At 37.7% G+C, this 20335-nt stretch overlaps 2 protein-coding genes across 8 annotated transcripts in view; one reads left to right on the forward strand and one right to left on the reverse strand.

Moving 5' to 3' along the window:
• BCAR3 (BCAR3 adaptor protein, NSP family member) overlaps positions 1–2913 on the forward strand; it is a 109212-nt gene extending 106299 nt beyond the window's left edge. For all 4 annotated transcript variants that reach the window (XM_040610291.1, XM_040610294.1, XM_040610295.1 and 1 more), the window contains 3 exons: positions 14–137; positions 958–1170; positions 1978–2913. In XM_040610291.1, coding sequence (XP_040466225.1) covers positions 14–137; positions 958–1170; positions 1978–2165 — 525 coding nt within the window. In that variant the 3' untranslated portion in view covers positions 2166–2913. The remainder of the gene's footprint in view (positions 1–13; positions 138–957; positions 1171–1977) is intronic.
• A 393-nt stretch (positions 2914–3306) lies between these two features.
• FNBP1L (formin binding protein 1 like) overlaps positions 3307–20335 on the reverse strand; it is a 59519-nt gene continuing 42490 nt past the window's right edge. For 2 of the 4 annotated variants that reach the window (XM_040610298.1, XM_040610299.1), the window contains exons 7-14: positions 20163–20291; positions 17935–18081; positions 16932–17135; positions 9126–9235; positions 8394–8526; positions 7830–7924; positions 7217–7365; positions 3307–6831 (exon numbers count right to left, since the gene is read on the reverse strand). In XM_040610298.1, the coding sequence (XP_040466232.1) occupies positions 6653–6831; positions 7217–7365; positions 7830–7924; positions 8394–8526; positions 9126–9235; positions 16932–17135; positions 17935–18081; positions 20163–20291 (1146 nt within the window). In that variant the 3' untranslated portion in view covers positions 3307–6652. Of the gene's footprint in view, positions 6832–7216; positions 7366–7829; positions 7925–8393; positions 8527–9125; positions 9236–11124; positions 11140–14395; positions 14555–16931; positions 17136–17934; positions 18082–20162; positions 20292–20335 lie in introns of all 4 variants that reach the window. The other 2 variants (XM_040610300.1, XM_040610297.1) reach the window with 2 other exon arrangements.

Genomic DNA, 20335 nt, shown 5'->3' on the forward strand with positions numbered 1-20335 from the left:
TTTGTCTGAACAGGTCACTCGGTTAGAACAAACCTGGACCTCTCTAAGGCATCATTATACCCAAACTGCCATTACGTATGAAAAACAGCTGAAGCCATTTAGCAAAGCTTTGCATGAAGGACAAGATGAGTGGAATAGTGAGTATGAGCGACACTGGTTTCTGTTTAGCCTTTTAACTCTCCCACTCCTCATTTATTGCGTAGGGAAATGAGATAGCTGTTTCAGTAACTGTGCATCACATGTTAAAAGGACTATGTAAACTTGTATAAATGCAGTGTAAGACAATGAAAGAGAAGGCAGCAGTCCGCCAGCCAAACGTCAGTGTGTGCTGGTGTGCACGTACCCATGCAGAACAGAAGATTCTTCCCAAACCCATGCTCCCTTGTGGAGCTGAAACACTCCATCATCTTGCCTCAAGGACAGGAAAAAAAATCATCTTCCTCAGAGCAGAGTTACTTCTGGCAGATTCTGCTTTTTTATCTGCTTTGCCTGTCGATCAGAGGATGAATCCTCCAGTACAAAGAACAGGTTAGTCAGATACTTCCTCTGACCACATCAGGTGCTCCTGCATCAGATGCTTTGCAGCTGTAGTCTCCAGAAGGGTGCAAGGTGGAGAGAATGGGTGGGGATGGAAGACTTTTTAGCCTCTCAGAATTTACTGGAATGACCCAGATGTTAAATGTGTTTAAAATCTTTATGCCACTGACTTGTAATTCAGCAGAGCCTTCTCCTGTAGCAAATAGTTTTCCAACACTAATTTGTCTTGGCCTTCTCCCCCAACTAGTTAGTTGGAAACCGGTAGGACAGGTATATCTGAGGTAAGCTGTTAATCTGAAAGATGGAAGACAAATAGTAGTTTTCAGCTTGGAAAAGAACACTGCAGCTACACTACCTCCTTCAGGTAGCAGGTTTTTTTAGTGTCTGATGATCTGTTTTGTTTGTTACTCTCTATCCCAGAGACCAGCAGCGTTCAACAGACCAACGTAACAGTGCCACTGCTGATGCCTCTCATTACCCTGATGGAGCGACAAGCTGTTGTTTTTGAAGGCATGGACCTGTGGGAAAACAGTGACCAGAGCTGTGAAATAATGCTCAAACACTTGGCTGCGGCCCGTCGGATAGCACAGAACGCAGAAATGTACAGCCTGACCGCAGAACGCATGCTGGAAGGTAAGCAGCACCAGCAGGCAAAACTGCTGCACGTCAACAGAAAGTGTGGGCTATGGCTGAAGAATAAGATCTCTAAGTGCCACTGAAAGTCAGAGCAAGAAATTCTTGCCCTGTTTCGTGGGAGCTGAGATAGTGGCAAATGTCCTGCAGGAAACTCAGCCTGAGGACAACGTCAATATTCTTTAAAAGCAGACAGTAAATTATTTGTCACTACAGTTCTCCAGTAAGCAACAGAGCATACATTTTTGCTAAACATACTCCCGACTCCATACATTGACCCCTCTAGCAACTGAACAGAAGTACAAGTAAGCAACAAGGATAAATTCCTGTCTTCTGTTTAAATATTTTTCTCTGGTTTTTGCTAATAAAACACCAGCCATCATAACAGGATTCTTTACAGCAGTCAAGATCAACATCGAGATCTTGACAGCTTGCAGCCAGGAAGCAGCAACATACTTTAAGCTTGCAGTGGAAAAGTTGAGGGGAGAGAAATACAGGTATTTCTGCAGGCAGCATGTATACATCAGTAATTCTATTTAAGTTTGGGTTGTAATGACAATTCTAGACCATTAGACTTGAGCAAAGGATCGCCCATCCCCGTGTCCCTAAAGCCATTTGTGTGCTATTAGGAAGTCACAGACGGAAAGGATTTTCACTGTTGACTTGTTAAAATCATTGTGCGAAAGAAACCCAGCAGACTAAGCTTATCTTTTTTGGAGGGTTGGAGCGAGTACAGTTGAAGTGCCATTTCTTCTGAATAAAAAACTTGCCTGATGCTGATATAGTGGGATTCTTCTTGCTTACTAGGTTTCCAGCCAGATGAAGAGATGAGTGAAATCTTCAAGACAGAATTTCAAATGAGATTGCTCTGGGGCAGCAAAGGAGCACAAGTTAATCAAAATGAAAGATACGAGAAATTCAGCCAGATTTTAACTGCACTTTCCCGAAAACTGGAACCTCCTCTAGTGAAGCAGGTGGAACAATTAAGTATATAGGACTTTCTAAACACTATTTAAATTATATACTTGAAATAACCTTAGCTTTCTCTTGGCAATTTGATACTGCACAAACTTCTTGCATTTCACAAGATGTTTAGAACTTTTAACTGCACAATGCACACTTGTTTTAAAACTACTGATTTCTAAACAAATTATTTATTTACTGTGTCACCATGTCATTTAATGATCCCCTTAAACAGTTAGGTTATCCCTGTAAGATAGTCTTACAGCTTTTTGTATTTCCCCAGAATTGCAATGTTTTGATAATGCCTAGGAGTAAGGGCATTGGCATCTTAATATTAAAATGAAGCAAACAGTGTATATAAAATGATAGATTCAGTATGTGACATTGCAGAAAATTTGTTGTACAATATTCCTTTAATGAATATAAAACATTGTACATAGAATTGTGAATTAAAGTGTAACTTTATGCAAAATAGTTTGCATATTTGCAGGTTGGAGAAATGATCCTGTATCTGTGACCACAACAGAAGGCTCAAATATCCCAGGCACCTATGAAAGTAGAAAATTAGTTATATATGTGTTGGGACAACTTACGGTTGGTTTTTTTTAAGACAACATCTGTAGTACTTTGGCTTTTGCTGGAATCTGCGCAACAGCTACGGTGCCAGGAATGAATGATGAAATGGCAAGAACAAACAATCCAGAGAATTAAAATGCTTTCAGATATGAGTAAATGTGGGTGTACGTATATATTAAAACTTGCTTCATTTACTGAAGTGAATCACTGTGGTAAGTAGTATTTTTTTTTTCCTTTGGATGAAGGCAAAGCATAAGCTGTTAGTGCTTTTCATAGGAAACCAGCGTGCACGGTGTTGATCAGCAAAGTCCACTTTGTCACACACAGAATTGGTGTACAAGCGTTATCCTCAGAAGTTGTATGAATTTTTAAGCAAGAACTATGGTTAGAGCTGCACGTGTTCGTTGTCAGTAAGCCTATTTCTGCAGCGAGATGGTATTTACAGCATTTGAAAGTATTTGAGCAAGCTAATGACAAAACCAACACAAACATGGTAGTATCTGCTCCACCCATCTACAACCATCGCAGAGGTGCTGCCACCATAAGAAGAGGTAAGTCTCTTTGTCATTCTTAACAGAAGACAATCAGGGAAGCTAATTATTTAGACCATGAAAAGATTTTTTTTATTCCAGGAAAATATTCTCAACAGAGAACACTATCTTTAAACAAAGCATTTAACATTTAGGAAATCAACATGTGCACAAAAAGGATTAAAAATTACTGGAAAATGTAAGATTCTTTAAGACAACTCACATTCAGAATTTTAGAATAAGTGACTTATAACTAGCTGTGCAAGTACAAATGTTTTTTTCCTATGTTTAATAACCCTCATACAAGTTGCACTATCCCTCATGAAAGCAACCTGCCTCCAAAGGAAGCAAATCCTGGTTTCAGAAAAACAAAAACAGTAGCGTGACAAGAACATTTAGTCCTTTACCAGGAAGTGTTATTACTGACCTGCAAGGCTGTTAGCCAGGCAAACCGCAGGCCCTTTAGCAGAAAATACACAGATCACATTTCCTCCTTTTCTCTAACTTTTTAAAATAAAAAAGCACTAGATAAAAAAAAAAAAAAAAAACAACCAAAAAAACCAACCCCAAACCCAAAAAAACCAACCCCCCCAACAAAAAAAAGCCCACCAAACCCCCAAAATACCCCAAACCCAAAAAACTACCTAAGTAGTTTTGTCAGTATTGAGTAATGTCACATTATTATATAAATAACCCTGTATACAAGCTCCAAAAATCTAAAATTTAGAGTTTAATAGCCCCCATAATACACTAGGTCAAGCTGTGTAATAGTGGTATACATAACAAAAGGAATAAACCTCTACACAAGTCACTCAAATTCAGATTTACTTGTAGTACAGTTCCTAATAACACTGAAATGAAAAAGAATCCAGCACCGCTGCATCCAAATATTGCTTCAGACCCCAGAAAAACAAGATGTTTTGATTATTATTTCATTTCCCCAAACAGCAGGTGGCTGGGTTGACAAGCTTGCTTGATACAAGTATCCCTCCCCCCAACATTTCCAGTCTAATTCTTATCACCCTATTAAATCAGATATGATGTACTTATTAATAGGACCACAAATGGGAGGCAAGACAACATAAGCCATAGGGGCACTGCAGACAACTATATTTACACGTATAAACATATGCAAATTTCAATTGTTTACAAGTAAAAGTGCACATAGATCATTACGAAGTATCACTTGAATTTCAACTGGTCCATACAATGAAGCATCACCCAGAAATGGACTAGCACTGCAGTAATTAAAATTGGAACTTCATAGTGAAAAACTAAAAGACAGTTTCCATAAAAATATTTAAAAAAAATATTGAAGTCAAATGAAGAGATACACGTTTCAATGTATAAAATTCACGATGCACCATGTATCCAGTAAAGTAGAGCTCTAGAAAACACCTACCGTGGCTACCTCAGCAGCTGCAGCGCTGTGAAAAGAGCTGAGACACAAAGCCCTTTGTGGGATACTGTAAGTGGTAGTGTTGGCAAACAACAGGTTTAGGCACTCTAGTTTAAGGCAGCATTTGAATGGCAAGTGGTTGACTTCTGAAAACAGTCATTAGCTTGCAGTGGTGAATCTCTGTGGTGGTGGTTCTGTTCCAGGTTTTCAGTGCTCCCAACAGGTTACTGAAGTGCCGAAGATGGACCACAGTTCTAGGAGTTTCTCTCGATTGCATTGTAGGCTAGAGCTGAGATGTATCATTTCCCCAAATCAACACAAACACGTTACGGTCTCTTATCAGTTATGCCAAAAACTGGAATGTAATGATGGTTGCAGTGGTATAGTTATAGCAGCATACATGGATACTGGGATGAAACTCTAGTGCTGAAGATACTTAAAGAAAATGATTTGTTACAAAATAAGACAAGCAATGATGGCAAAGTGTTATGCAGACATGCCTGACTGGCCTAGGCATGCAGGAGGTTAACGGCGAGCATGGAGGTGGCACAGGCAGACTGACAACCGACATATGGTTCTAAATGACCGCCAATTAAAATGAGTTGGAAAGGAGTGTAACTGAGATAACCAAAACACAGCACAAGCTAAAAACCAGTTTGTGCATCTGGGACAACCTAGGACAATAAAAACAAAGCAATTTTAGGAGCAGTAGCCTTTTAACTCTGGTAATGGAACTCTATTTTCCTGCACAAATGGAAGAATTTGTAATACATCTTTACCTATGTATGGAGATGCTAAGATGTTAGTGACTAAATGTATGTCTGCATGCATTCATGCAACTAGCTTTTCCCCTTGGGCCTCCCCGTCTAGTACCCCACCCCCACCCACCCCCCAGCAGCTGCATGTAACCTCCTTCAAGATCTCGCCCATTTTCTCAGAAACCCGCTTCAGGAACCTGCAGTCCAAGAGGAAAAAGAAAAGAACAAAGTTACTGAAGGCCTTTAGAAGACAGAGAAGCGTGCTCAGTTCTAACAGGCCATTCTCGGTGGCTGTACATTAGCTTTGTACCTAATTCCACAAACTCATTAGAAACACGAGCCACAACTTTTAGATCAGCTGTTTTTCTAGTCATCAAGTAGTGCAACGCAGCTTCCAGTCCTCAGTGATTTAACAGTGAGGGGAATTACTGTACATTTAAGACCTCGATTTCGAACTAAACATGACGCAATTCAACAACTTAGCTTACAGGCACAGATTAAGAATATGGAAATCATTCCCTTTTCACAGGTCTCAGTAAAACATCAAGCATTGCACGTGATCTCTTTTTTTGTTTGTTCAGGGTGCCTAGAGTTAAAACAAAACAACGAAGCTGTGTCCAATACACAACATTCTACATTACAAGTACTAAAAAGGAAGGAGAGGCAGGTCAGCAGACTTTCTGTCCTTAATCATAATGTTTTTTCCTGAGTGTTTTTGTTGAGCTTTCAGAATCAGAAAACATTTTCCTGTTTAAGAAGTGAAAGCTGCCAAGTATTTGCTAAGGAAGGAAATTAATAATTTTCAGTAACTGAGTTCAGTTAGTTATTAGAGGAAAAAACCCTCTGTTTTAAGCATGTAGTTTAAGTCATAAAAGTGGGAACAGTAAATCTTAAGAGATTTATCTTTAAAACTAAGTATTTTTTTCAGTTCTCTATAAAACCAAGGTATTCTATAGAACAAGCAAGAATCTTGGTTTTTTCCAGTTTAATAGTTGAATGGAATTTAGTGCTTTGTAAAGCAGAAGCACCTAGATCAGTTAAACAAAGAAGATACTGGTCAAAATTACAGACCAGTGTCAGATGCATAATTTAATGTGGTCATCTCTGAAAAAAACTATAGCAAACTCACATTGCAAACAACAGACCATTCATTGCTGACTTCTGACATTCTAATGCTTTCTGTGAACCTGTGTAACTTCCTGGTTTTTCCACTATTTTCCCTGGGGAATGTACAACCGAAAGCTGCCAGTTTACTGTTAGATATAGGTTACTGCACCTTTGCTGTTTTTCTCTAGCGTTACATCTATATATGATGTTGGCACATAGCCTTCCTCTCCGTTATGTCTTCGAGCTCTCGTCCACCCATCTCCTTTGTCCTCCTCGATGATGTACAAAATTTCTCCTTCTTTCATTGCTAGAGTGCCTTCATTGTGACCTGGGAAAAACGAGGCAAAGAAGGCTCAATGTTCCGACAGAATTTCAAGTCATCTTTTTCCCAGGGCAAAGTTTCCAGATTGTATATAAACAGGAAGAACGAAAAATCTGTGCACGAGAACATATGGTCAGACAGGCTTACAGACAAAAGCCTAGCCCAATCTGCAAAGCTAAATATTTGCCAATAGCTGTGCTAGTATTTATCTTAAAACAGCACAGAAGTACCGCCCATGAATTCAAGTGACTTATAAAGTATTTCCACTGATCTTAAAAGCAACTAGTTGCTCATACAGTTCATTTACTTGAAGTCATTTTACCTGTCTTCTCTATAACAAACAATCCATGCTGTATAGCCAAGGAATCACAGTGCACGTTGTTAACCTTACCATCAAACGGATATATGGCCTTGCAATGTCCTATAGCTGGTAATGGATCGTCATCTTCAAACTCATCGTCAAACTCATTGGGATGTGCATGTTGCTGTGGCGGGCCTCGCACTTCCTGGTTTGCATCATCCGTGTAACTCCCTTCGGGGCTGAAACACAATGATTGCGGTGTGAGGACGCTCCAGAGTTCCTGGCTCTAAAACTCAGAGCATCCGTGGGTATCGCTCCGGCAACGCCTGTGAGCAGTTTTTATATTTACTGCTGGAGGTAACAGTCTGAAAACACTGATCTAGCAAAGGCCTCACTGAACTCTGCTACAAAAACAAACACAAAACTGACATACCTGTCTCCGCAGAAGTCTGGTGAGCTTTATGCAACAGAGTAAGACAGTTCTAAAAGGCACTGCTGTTTAGGGTGTTTCAGTTAGACTCGCTATTTTTTTTTTACGTTACCATAATGACATGAAGTGACCTCTAGGATTTGAAACCAGTAAGATTTTCCTTTAGAAGGACATACACTTTCAGAGGATAAGTAACGACCATCACCAACTGCTAACTATCAAATAGACATACTGAGTCTAGCTTAGGAAAAGCAGTAGAGACAGAATAGTGACCTCTCTCTGCCCTGTGTTACAAGGTGGTTGATGTCACTGCTGTGCCGCCTGTCGCTTCGGGCTGCTACTTTACCTTCAACTTCAGAGAGCCAGGCCTTCGGGAGAAAAAAGATAAATACTGGTGTCAAAGAAAACTTGATTCTAAATCTAAAAATACCATTTAACAATGCACTTCACTGCATACAGTTTACTTGTCAGTACATAGCCACATAGAGACTGCATTCACATGTGAAGTCTCACAATTCCTTCACACAAAGCATAAACATACCCCTCATGCTTAGCCTATACTCCATACCAGTTTTAAGGAAAAACATAATCTTTAATCATGTATCAATTTCAGAATAAGTGACTAATAAGAAATTCTTCTGAACAGTTTACATCTTTAGTAATGTACATCCTTATTCTAGCTACATGAACATACTTGAAAATACAGCACTCCACAAAAAATGTATCAGGAGCACTTTCTTAAGAGTTTTTCTGGGTGCTGAATATAATTATAACCCATATGGCAAACTACAATTTTACCACTGATTTACATTTTCCAAGGAATTTTTTTAGTCTAACCTCATTCTTGTGTATTTCCATCCGAAGACGGTCCATGTTGCTCATAGTTTCAGTTAATTTTGGTTGCAGACTGCCTGGATCACCCATCTGGGGATTTTTTTCATAAACATCCTTCATCTTTATGAGGGCATCTCTGAAAACATTCAAAACCCAGCAATAATTATAGAAGTTACATACACCGGTACTGATTCATTAAAGCCAAAATAATGTTTATGTGCATGAGATCCTGACCCATGATTCAATTCTGAGCACAGATGTGAGGAACTACTGCTCCCCCCCCCCCTCCTCCCACCTAAATCCTTTCCCCTTTCTGTCATCCTAGCACTTTGCCTTTCCCGTGTTGTGCACAAGCACATGAGGACTCCGTCAACTTCTCTATCCAGTCTAAATACTGTTTCCCATGGGTTTTGTTATATGCAATTTTCTAAATATTAATAATGTTCTTAATGCACAAAGTTGCAGCTCTCTTGCTCAACAGATCTACACATTAATTATTTTGTTTAGTGCATGCTTATACATCCAATGTTTCCTCTGCAATATTAGCATCAAAATGTGGATTACAGTAAAGCAGAGGAAGCAATGCCAACAGAACCTACACGCAATAAACCACGCACTAAGATGTGTGTATAGCCTGAACTAGTATATTCTCTCCTAGCTTCAGAGCACTGTTGGCTTCTCTTCTTCAAAAGAAGCAGCCAGAGAACCAAGACAAAATCCAAAAAATGCACTCACTTTTGGTCTGTTTCCTTCTGTAGTTCTCTGTTAAGTTCATCGATTCTCTGTTGCAGTTTCTTGCGTCTTTGTTCCGGAGGGAGATGGCTGAAGTCTTCTAGTGCAGGGCCCTGCAAGTAGAACCACTGTTAAACAAGTCACAGACACGCACCCGGACAGCTGAGCTGACATACCCACACATGGACAAGTGTTCACTGGAAGCAAGATGGACCTTCTTAAAAATTCTACTCGACACACAGCTCTATAAGACCGCAACAGAATAAATGCACATTCTTGCTGCCACATCGCAGTCATTCATTCAAGGTTCTTTCTGCCTTCTGTAACAGTCGGCTCACAGATCTAATTCAAAACTTGGAGACTTAATTACTTTTCTGAAAAGCTGAGCCATGTACCTCCTGTTACATCCACTGCACTTAAAACAGATTTAGAAAGGACAGAATTAATTACTACAGAGCAAATTCAGTCAGAACAAAAATTTAAGATGTGTGTAGGGTAGGTATGTAATCGATTCTTTCTCTGGAGTGTGTGTTCTATGGTGATTTGGATGCTATCACAGGAAAATTACTGTATTTTGGATCTTCATTCCAAAGTGCTCTTACAGTTCTCTTTCTGAAGTTCAGCAATCTTGCTAGAAAACAAATTAAAACTTACATGTTTGTTTGATGCATTTTACCTCAAGTAAAACTAGTTCATAGAGCACAGAAAAAGCCTCTATAACATCAAAATTTTGATTTAAATCTGTTAATCTGAATCAAAACTTGCTCAAATGGTCCAGGACACCTTTTTCATTACAAAAAATAGTGTTTCAAAACAAACAAAACCCTCCAAAAACCTTAAGACTACCTATTGTTATAAGCCAAAACCTGCAAAGGTTGGATTGCAAACTTGTGCCAGATTATGAACAGAATGGAAGGACTTGGGTGTGAAAAGCACAGAAAGAAATTTTTATGCATCTTCCGAGTTTGTTATGAAAACTCTTCTCCTCAGGGTGACAGACACCAACAACGTTAAGAAGGAACTATGGTACGTGTCTTAGTGACAGAAGGTTAAGTTACACTACTTGTGTCCTGTTGCCTAAGAGAGTTGGTTTTAGCACAAGAAACCCACTTGCCATTACAGTAACCCTCCATGGAGGCGAACCGGCCTGGACAGCGTTTCTTCTGTCAAGAAGAAACTTGACAGAAATTCAGCCGTCGAGATTCTGACACAAGCAGCCTTAGGCTCAGGTGCAAAGTTTCTAATTCCCCCTTCCTAGGATCTCCTTGCGCCTCAACCTCTTGGTTCTTTTGCACTTGCAAAATCATAACCTCACTGCTTTTTAAGAAGGGAATACAAGACACAATAAAAGGAGGGAAATCAAGATATGATGTTTCCAAAATAAAGCAGCAGTGTTTCTTTCTGGAGGAAAAAAAGTAATTAAAATCCTTTCAGGTGCTGTAACACACTACAAAGAAAAAGACAGTCACATCCCCTGTATCACTCTTCCTTACAGGTCAGGTAAAACCAGAGTATCCTACAGCAATAATCAGAACAGAGGTTGTCTTGTGAATTTTACTGGTTTACTCTGCAAAACAACAGTATTAATGTGTGGGTTTCATTTAATATAACGTCTTTCTAGCAAGTCTAAACACAAAGGATCATCTCCCCTGCAATATTTCTCCTTTACACAAGTTTTGTAATTGTTTCCTATACCTATTCTATGCTGCTTTAACAATTTTCCTGACAAAGAAATCACCAAGTATTTCCATCACGACCAACTCGTGAATACCGGTCAACCCTAAAATCCCAAAATCCCAGATTTAGTTGCAGCCAGATCACAAGTTTAATTATCTTACATTTAAGCATGGATGATTAAGACGACTGTGTATATGAGTGGAAAATCTGAAGATGTATTTCAGCACCTGACTTAAAGCAGTTATGATATGGCAACACTTTTCAAAAGATTACTTTCATGCTATCTTAGCAGAAGTACAGCAGACAGATCAGCACACGGGCTTACCATCTTCACCGACCACTGCACAGTTCATTTGAAAACAGAAAGAAACGGGAAATTATTCACGTGCAACGACTAGTTACTAAAATAATTAATGCCTAAAAATCTATCTTTAAAATATTACTTAAGGATTAAGATTTCAATTTATAAAAAATGCATTTTACTATGAACATAAGAAAAGAAAAATACAATAATCAGAAGTGCAATTCTGCTTTAAAAGTTACTGATTTTAAAAATTACTAGGTGATAACGGGTAGCTTAACTCATGAAATACTAATACACAACTTCATGAAACTACTTTTGAATGTCAGTGTTTTGAATAATATGCTAAATAACTTCTATTGTAGGAGAAGAAACACACAGCCAACTGCACAAAATAGCAGAATTTGATGATGATGAAAGACTGGTCAGCCATATGCAAATAATTTGTTAATTACAGCTAACAATCCACTACCATCACTTTTACAAACATAATTTTTACAATGTATTTACTTTACTATCACGGTAGCACAACAATAAACAAAGATCTTTTTCAAGTTTAGAAGTCAGTAATTCTGCTTTCTGAAAACAGCATTTCGGTTATTGCTGCTTCCTAGAAATATTTTAGTCCAGATAAAACCAATGACATTTAAAGAGTAAAGACTTTATCCTTAGGGGAAGCAAATAAAACATGGGATGCCAGGTGTTGTATCTTGGGTTTGACATCCACAGCCTTCTCAAGATCTACCATGCTTTCAGTGACTTCAGATAACCATTTCCAGAGAAACATCAAGCAATTTAGAAGACAGGTACCTCCAATGTAATTTATGACCCTCAGCAATCATTAAGGCTGTTGACTGGGGCACACACACAAAATTAGGGTATTTCTAGCAATAAGAAAAGTAAAGCACCTTCACAAACAATACCGTGGTAGAAACCCCAGTGAAGTCCAGAGACGTAAAATGGCTACAGAATAAACTTCTTGTTCCCTTTAGAAAGGGTCTTCCAAGAAAACACAGGTAAGGTTTACCTGTCACTGTTGATGATGCATCTATTTATTTATCAGGTGGCATTAAGCAAAGACCTCTCATAAGCACTAACACTACCTGGAAACGTTGAGATTTCAACAGACAATAAGCAGCATGTGATAGCAGTGCTAACACAGCAAGTTACACTTGCCCGTACTTAAAGTCTTTTTCCAATAACTGATTCTACAGCTGCTGCCACCTTCAGCGCGCATCACGGTAAGCAGATGCAATGCACGAAGTGCAGGGCAGCCTGGTTTTGTGACCTCCAGTGCCTTGAGTGAAATCTTGTATGGGGCACATAAAACAGGATATCCAGCATGCTTACTGCCCGATAGATGCCAGCTCAGGGATACGCCTTGGCAGAAGCAGAAGCTCATTAATACCATTTGGTAGTTCTGCATGTCGATACCATTTGGACATCATTTTCCAGGGACAAAACTGTGGAAACCAGCATCATGTACTAGCAGCTACTAAGCACTGAATCAAGATAGACGCTAAATATAAGACTGATAAGATGATAAAACCCCAAAGCTATTAAAATTGAAGTATATATTTAAGTTGAAAAGGCACTTAATATGTGATAATATGTTGTCCTAAAATGCTTGCAAGGGATTTCAAAATATATAAAAATTAAATGTTCATCCTTAAGATTTACAGAGCTTAACTTTAATACTGTGAGATATCCAAGTTAATCTAGATTTGTAGGGCACTAGTGATCCTTGCTAATTTTAGGCAGTATTATTTTATATTAAATTCATTCACTTTTACAATGTGAACAGTGAACTGTAAGAATAGAAAAAATAAATAAGAATATGGTTTCATTTTCCATTAGCACTCTGTAGTGGTTAGACGATCTTTGGCTTCAGTAACAGGTTCTAGAACTACTGATACTACAAGGTGTTGATTGTGAGCCAGGAGTTGATACATTCAGTGAGCAACAAAAAGGAGGTGTAACCAAGACCTGTGGCACTTCAACAACCATCTAATCCAGTCAGTTCCTCACTGAGTACTAAAGAAGGAACATTATCTTCATAACCAGAACAAATTATGAGGTAAGTGACTCAGAAGGGGAAAAGAGAAACTGTCCTCCTAAATAGAGCACCACAAGAACTGTCAAAAAAAAAAAAAAAAGAATATTATGGTGATGGTAGAAAGGGTGTTTCCAAGATATCTGGAAGCCTGAAATAAGATGCCACAATATGACTTAAAGATTTAAGTTCTAAGTGTAACTCATATTGCAGAATGACAGCAAGGGAACCTCTAAATCGTAACTTTACCGCAATATAACATTGCTGTACTTTGATCTCCCCATTATGTCAACAGTAGTCAACCATTCTTGATGCACATGAGACAGCAAGTCAATATTATTTATAAATATCAGAAAATCATGAATTAGATATAATTAAATGCATCCAATTATCTCATTATCTGGATCAATAAATATCTTTAGAAGTACATAAACTGGGCAGCCTATGCTTCACCGATGTAAGAGGAAAGTGCCAGTACATTTATCACTAGTACTATAAATGTTGCTAGGAAACCACTTAACATTTCCCTTTTGTTGCTTTCCAAACAAATTCTGTTTGCAGAATATGCCACTATAAATTAGTAAATGAATTGATAAATCTCAGAAGGTGGCATTTGGTAATAAATTTTCAATAATTTTACCCAAAAGAACCTTGGACAAACAAGAACAATTTATTAATCAGAAAATGCATTAAAATTGTAATGTTTCAGAAGTCAATATTTCGAAATCTGCAAGCACCATGTGCTATATAGCATTTGATGTACAAAAGAAATGAAATTTCTCCCTTTTCAGTTCAGTGTCTTGTAATCAACTACTACTATTTCAATTAAAAGTCAGCAAATAAGACATCCGATTTGTTAAGATTTTTTTGTGGTGACTATATACCCAATGATAAATTACTGCAAAAATGTTACATGATGGTAGGAAAACATTTGTGAATGTGAACAACAATGAAGAAAGGTATCAAACACATGCTGAGCACCCTCTTTATAACACCTTTCTTTTAGGCACAAGCATTTGAAATGCGATGAAGAGTCCTGTGTTTTTTTTGTTTTTTTTTTTTTTTAACCGGTGGGTAACTTCTGTACACTGTGAAACAAAGTATCCTAAAAGTGACCTTACAGCTGAAGTGTTACTTTTAACAAAGTAAGCCTTATAATGAGGGTGAAGAGCATTAGAAAAGCCACATCACAAACACACTGTTCATAGCCCATCATGCATTTCAACTTGTTATCAAACTTACCCCTCTTTTGAGGCTTCTGAAAGAAGGAATTCTGGGCTTCCCTGTTTTTATGTCACTCATGCAATAATGCACTGGTTCAATGGAGAATATGGGATACTGGGACCCATTAGGAGTACTGGATGTGTATAAACTAGTAGGGGTTAGGGGTGGGGATTGTGGCTAATGTGGAAATAAAGAAAGCAATAAATAAGCCAAATGTTCAAAAGTGATTTTAAAATGAAAATTCTGTCTTACAAAAATAAAATTCCCATCCAACACAGAAACAGCTTGTAACGTTCCAGACACATTTATACTACAACTGTATTGGTTTTAAAGGTTTCTGTCATTAATTAATCTTCAGAGTTACAGGTTGCTGCAGAGAATGAAGGAATACGCAAAAAAGCTTTAGACTCAACACTTCTTCAAGATCCTAACGAGATCGCAAAGTTGCCTGTCTCTTTTATTAAAACACAAAGTTCTGCTGTAACTAACAGCCATTCTGGAAGCCTGTGCATTCCTGCACTGTTTCTTCCTACACTCTGAGGTACCCTACCAGGTGTGCTAAAATAAAAATATTAGGTACATCTGTGGAGAATGACTAAAACAAAAAGTATACTCCATCTCTGTAGTCAAGCTGGACTGACACCATGGCTGCGTGGCATTAACGTCATCAGGAGAACTCCCTCCACTTCCTTCCTCCCCTTTTTAAAAATTGCTTCTCTCATTTTTTGGGGGTCTCTGATTTTTTTCCCAGTTCAATTTTTCGGTACTATTTCCTCTACTGCACAACTCATTCCCTTTCCAAAAGACTTTTCTGTCTTTCACAACACCAAAAATAGTAAATGCCTATCTGGAAGTCAAGACCAGCCACAGATTCAGCTAAATGAAAGCCCGAAGGCCACCATGAATACCCCAACTACAACAAATCAGCATTATTTTTGTATTAGCAAATTTAAGATTATCTTTTAAAACCGGTAAAGAATATTTGGAATTAAATATGTATCTCCTGATAAGTATGTGGCTCCCAGCTGCTGTTTTGTAGAGTGCCCCTCCATCCTCCCTAAAAACAGGTAAAAAAAAGGGTCATAATCTTCCATTTCCTCAAGGTCCTTAAGGAAGAAATACATGTAGTATGTATACACACATGTGATATCTGTAATTCTATACAGTAAACAGTAGGGCTGACTCTGAATGCTACATAAAAAGTGGATGAACTGGGGAGAAGGAAGAGTAGGGGAAGTCCTGTCAGCTTTCTTCAGCTGTCGTCATACTAGGGAATTTCTTCAAACCACAGTAAATGCCAAGGTCCAGATTGAAAACCAATGCAGATTTTCATAGCTTCCCTCTCCAAAATTCTTGGCAAAATGTGTTGTCAAACTGGTAATCGCGATCTAGTTTCAGAACAGGCTGAATCTCATCCACCTCTGCAGCCAAACGCAATAAATATGCTAATGAAATAATGTATTTAAACTATTATCAATCATTATACTGCATGAAAAGTAAACAGTCACTTTTTATTTTAACACACAGCTGCAGTTACATAGTATACTAAGGAGGGAATAAAGAATCAGCTATATCCTTTCTTTCTGTAAAGGTCTGCTTTCTTGGAATACTATCAAGTGGAAACTAAGTCCTACCACTAGCAAGCTTTAAGAATAGTTTCCTATAATAAATGGCAGAAACTGACTTGGAGCACTAAAATAACCTCAGAAATTTGTGGGAATCATTACAATGACTCATTGATATGCTCCAATACTAAATAAATACTAAGCATAAAAATTAAATATGTATATGCTTCATTATTCATTTAGATAGCTAATGCATGTATTGATAATCTTTTTCGTTGATCTATGAAGCCATCTTGCACAGAAAGTGTTAACTGATAATAATACAAGAAAGGAGTAATTTCTCGCTTACAATTTTTTCTTGAGCATAGGACTATATTTTCCTATTTCATAATAATATTTCTTCTGGGACATTTACCTGTATGGAGCTTCAACAGTATGTTTTATCAATGAGGCATTAGAAATTTTTCATGTCTTAAGGCAAATCTCAGAAGTTTTCAAAATTAGCAGCAGGTCTAACAAAGAATCTATGTAACACTCCTATATATAAACATCCACAAAATGTGACATTTGGAAGGGGGTTGGCTCTTTGTAGTACAGCAGAGAGATCTGAAGTCTGCCTGAATCCAAAGCATACTCCCCCCTCCCCTTATTTTTACATGCACAACTAGCACCTTTTCTATGCAACTGCAAGAACCCTTTACAGAAACATAGACATTACAGAAACGGGAAGCTACTTCTCCCAAATAACTATTAAGAACATTCCCAGACACAGATCACTAGAAGAAAAATTGGAAAACTTCCCGCAATGAGAACTTGATTTTTAATATAGAAAGTATCCAATCCTACTCAAACCTTCAGATCTCCTTTACATTTATTTTAAAAGAGTGGCAGGGAAGGGGTAGGTTATTTTAAAATAAATAAAGTGCTGCTTCCATGCACTCTAAATCTTCACATTTTCATTTTCCAAATAGTAATTTCTTAATTGTTACCTTTGGCTTCTTTCCAAACAGCCACAGCTTTCCTTTAGCCTTGCCCACTGTAGTTTTTGAATCAATTCTCATTCCTTCCTGCTTTGGTGTACTGATGGTTCCATCAGAGATAGTTCTGTAAATATTCTGACTGTAATCTTCAAATGGAAAATCTCCAGGAGGTTCAAAACCGGATTTGAAGCAGTCTATCACTAGCTGAGAGTCCTAAACATAGGACATTAAGGAGTTTAAAAAGCAAAACAAGCAAAACCTTCAAGAGCCAGAGACAGAAAAACACACAAACACAAATTTTCCCTTTAATTGCAGAGAGGCACAGATGGGAAGCGGGAGAGCACTCGGGATGCATGCTTTTGGACAGATGCAGTTAAGATAATGTATGGTTTTTTCTCAGCAGTGTTACTGTGAGCGTAAGTCAAAGCATACCCTGCTATTCAGAATCCAGCAAATACTCCCCAAGGGTCATCACAAATTTAAAACAAGACATGATGTAGGACCAAACTACTACTACACCTTCTAATCCTTCACCGTGAGCACTGAAACGAAGATAAAACTAAGAAACCAGATGTAGTAAGATGTAGCAAGGAAGAACCCATATTAGAAAGAATAAGAAAGAAGCATGAATAGCTGCAAACATGACATAGAATGGTATTTTTGTTAACTGAACACCTTTTACATCATTTAATGCTACATACTGGAGAAAATACCAGCCATGCTGGTATTCCAGGATGTTTCAGCACAATGAGAACAATGTGTCCAAAATCACGTACAGGGAGAAAGCATCAAGATCTTCAGATCGTAAGAAAGCAAACAGACACAGAAGAGAACAGACACCGAAAGTGGACATGACCATTTAGGCTAAAACTGAAGTCACAACACTTCTGAAGCAGACAAATATTTGACAACAGAAAGATAATGTACAGGGTTAAGTCAGTCTTTCCTCTCTCCACAGCTTCCATATCAGTTAAACTGCTCATGCACATTTAAACTGCTCAGTTCTACTTACTCTATGTTCATCAACTGATTTTGCTGCAAGGATCATCCCTTCTAAACATTTAGAGATAATTGGAATAACCTTGCGCTCAGAGTCAGCAAAACCTTTGTAGCATTCACTGAGTTTGATAGTCCTTCTTTCATCCATTTCTTGAAGTTGCTGCAAGCATAAAGATAAAATAAAGCTTTTATTTGCAATTTTTTTCCCTTGATCCTGATGTATACAGTTATTGTGGTTACCACAGTGTAGTACAGAATTACTGTGCTTTCCCAGTATTTTTATTTTCTTAACAAAACAGAATGTAATTTAAATAATCAAGTCCTTTCAGACATAGACTTAAGATGCCCAGAACAGTAATTATGAAGCATTGATACTCTCCAATTTTTAAAAATTATGTAAAGGATTGGGCTTTCATTTCCTTATTCCTTTTTAAAGCATGTGTACAGTGTCTACAGCCACCTGTTTAGTTTAAAATATGTTTCATGCAAAAATGGAAACTATAGTAAAGAAATTCTAGTAATTTCTGTATCTCCTCACTCTCTCCTTCTAGTTCCAAATAATTTTTCTCTGGTGATAAGTATCTCTATCTTGCTTCTATTTTTATACTTTCCAAAAAATACCAATGATTAAAAATTAGGAAAAATTAAAAATATTACAATTCTATACTGTTTAGACATGCTGTCTCATTTGAAATACAAACCATTTCCTTTAGAAGTGTGCAAGAAAACAGAGAAAAGAATACCATTACATAAGATTTGTAATAGAAATCTACTGGAACACAACAAAAAGAAAAAAATAGAGAGAAATACTATTAAGATAATAAACCTGGACCTGTCACCTAATTGAAGGTTGAAAAAAAACCCCAAAAGAATAAAAAGCAGTATCACATACATCAACAGGTTATCAAAAACAGGATGAGAAGTTGGATCTTTCCTATGTCTACTCTTAACAAAGACAGATGTCCTAAACAGCATCTCGTTTCATCTCTCTGAAACAAAGCAACAACCTAGCCACGCTAAATTCCTCTCCCAAGGTTCTCCCATAGAATGTTAACAAATACTTGCAAGGCAATAATAAAAACGTAGTCCCAAGAGAAAGCAAGACTAGGACTTTCTGCTCTTACTGGAGATTTCAAAAACCATTAAGTAATATCTTATAATGGATTTTAACCCTAGAGAAATAAAGGTAAACCAGAACTCTGGTCCAAGCTACAAACACTGAACTGTTCCTGACTGCAGTTCCCCCATCAGTGTGCTCACGTCAGACCCACTGTGGTGCTGCTTAGTTAGAATAACAGAAAATTCTTTAGTAACCCAACTCAACTTTCTCCTGTGAATCCCAGACCTCTAATTTTGAAAAAGATGAACTCCCTTGTGCTTCTGGAAAATACCAAGCACTCTGAAATTGGTACACCTTCAAATAAAGTCACCGTTCCACTTCCCATTTCCTCACTCATGTCTCTACAGTCACAGCATTCTCCCGAACAGCCAACACACTAACAAACTCTCCCTCACCTGATGTGCTCTCCCCCCCCCATCTAATTTTGCAAAGCCTCTCTGGTTTTGAAAGAATCTTAAAAAAAAAAAAAAAAAAAAAGAAAAAAAAGTCTTGATCATTACATGAAGCACCTTGAGAAATCCCCTTTTTTAGATGTGAAGTATTTTTACACAATATATTTATTGAAGTCTAATTTGACCTTTAACTTTTTTATTATTGAAGCGTTTTCTGTGGATTGCTGGCAATATTGACGAAGCAATGAGCAATGGGGAGGGAGGACTTCTGCCTCCAATCCACCCATTTCATACCTGTACACGAGGTACATTAAACCACACAGTCAGCATTAGCTGTATGCTTTCCTTCAGCTCTGCCAGAGTCAAAGCATTCACACACACAAATATCAAGAGGACTAGTGATCAAACTTTATTAGAATGATTGTTTTAAATCTCCGCCCTCACCCAGATGTCCCCTATGTTTATTTTGCTATACTTCTTCAGCAATATTTAAACCAAGACTCTATGTAACATAAAATCTTCACAGAAAATGCAACAGAGTATTTTCATTACAAGCCTAAGCGTAATTACTATAAGCAGTAAGTCTCATGATAAAATGCAGGTTGTATCAAGATTACACTAATTTCTTGATAAAATTACCCACTAAAGACCCCAAAATGAAGTTTTAAATTTTAAAACCTACTTGTCCCTTAGAAGAAGATCAGACATACTTTATCTTAGTTATTTTACCTTATAAATCTGAGGAATGACAATGTAGTAGTGTTTGTGCTGTTCCCCATTAAAATTCTGTAGTTGTGCAGCATATTCATTTTTGTTTTCATCAGCCATATGCGTGCGCAGGTTTAACTGCTGCTTAGCCTAGTAAAAAAGCATTATCAGTTCAAACATGTCTTGCTTTTCAA

The sequence above is a fragment of the Falco naumanni genome, chromosome 11 (assembly GCF_017639655.2).
Source record: "Falco naumanni isolate bFalNau1 chromosome 11, bFalNau1.pat, whole genome shotgun sequence".
Classification (NCBI taxonomy): domain Eukaryota; kingdom Metazoa; phylum Chordata; class Aves; order Falconiformes; family Falconidae; genus Falco; species Falco naumanni.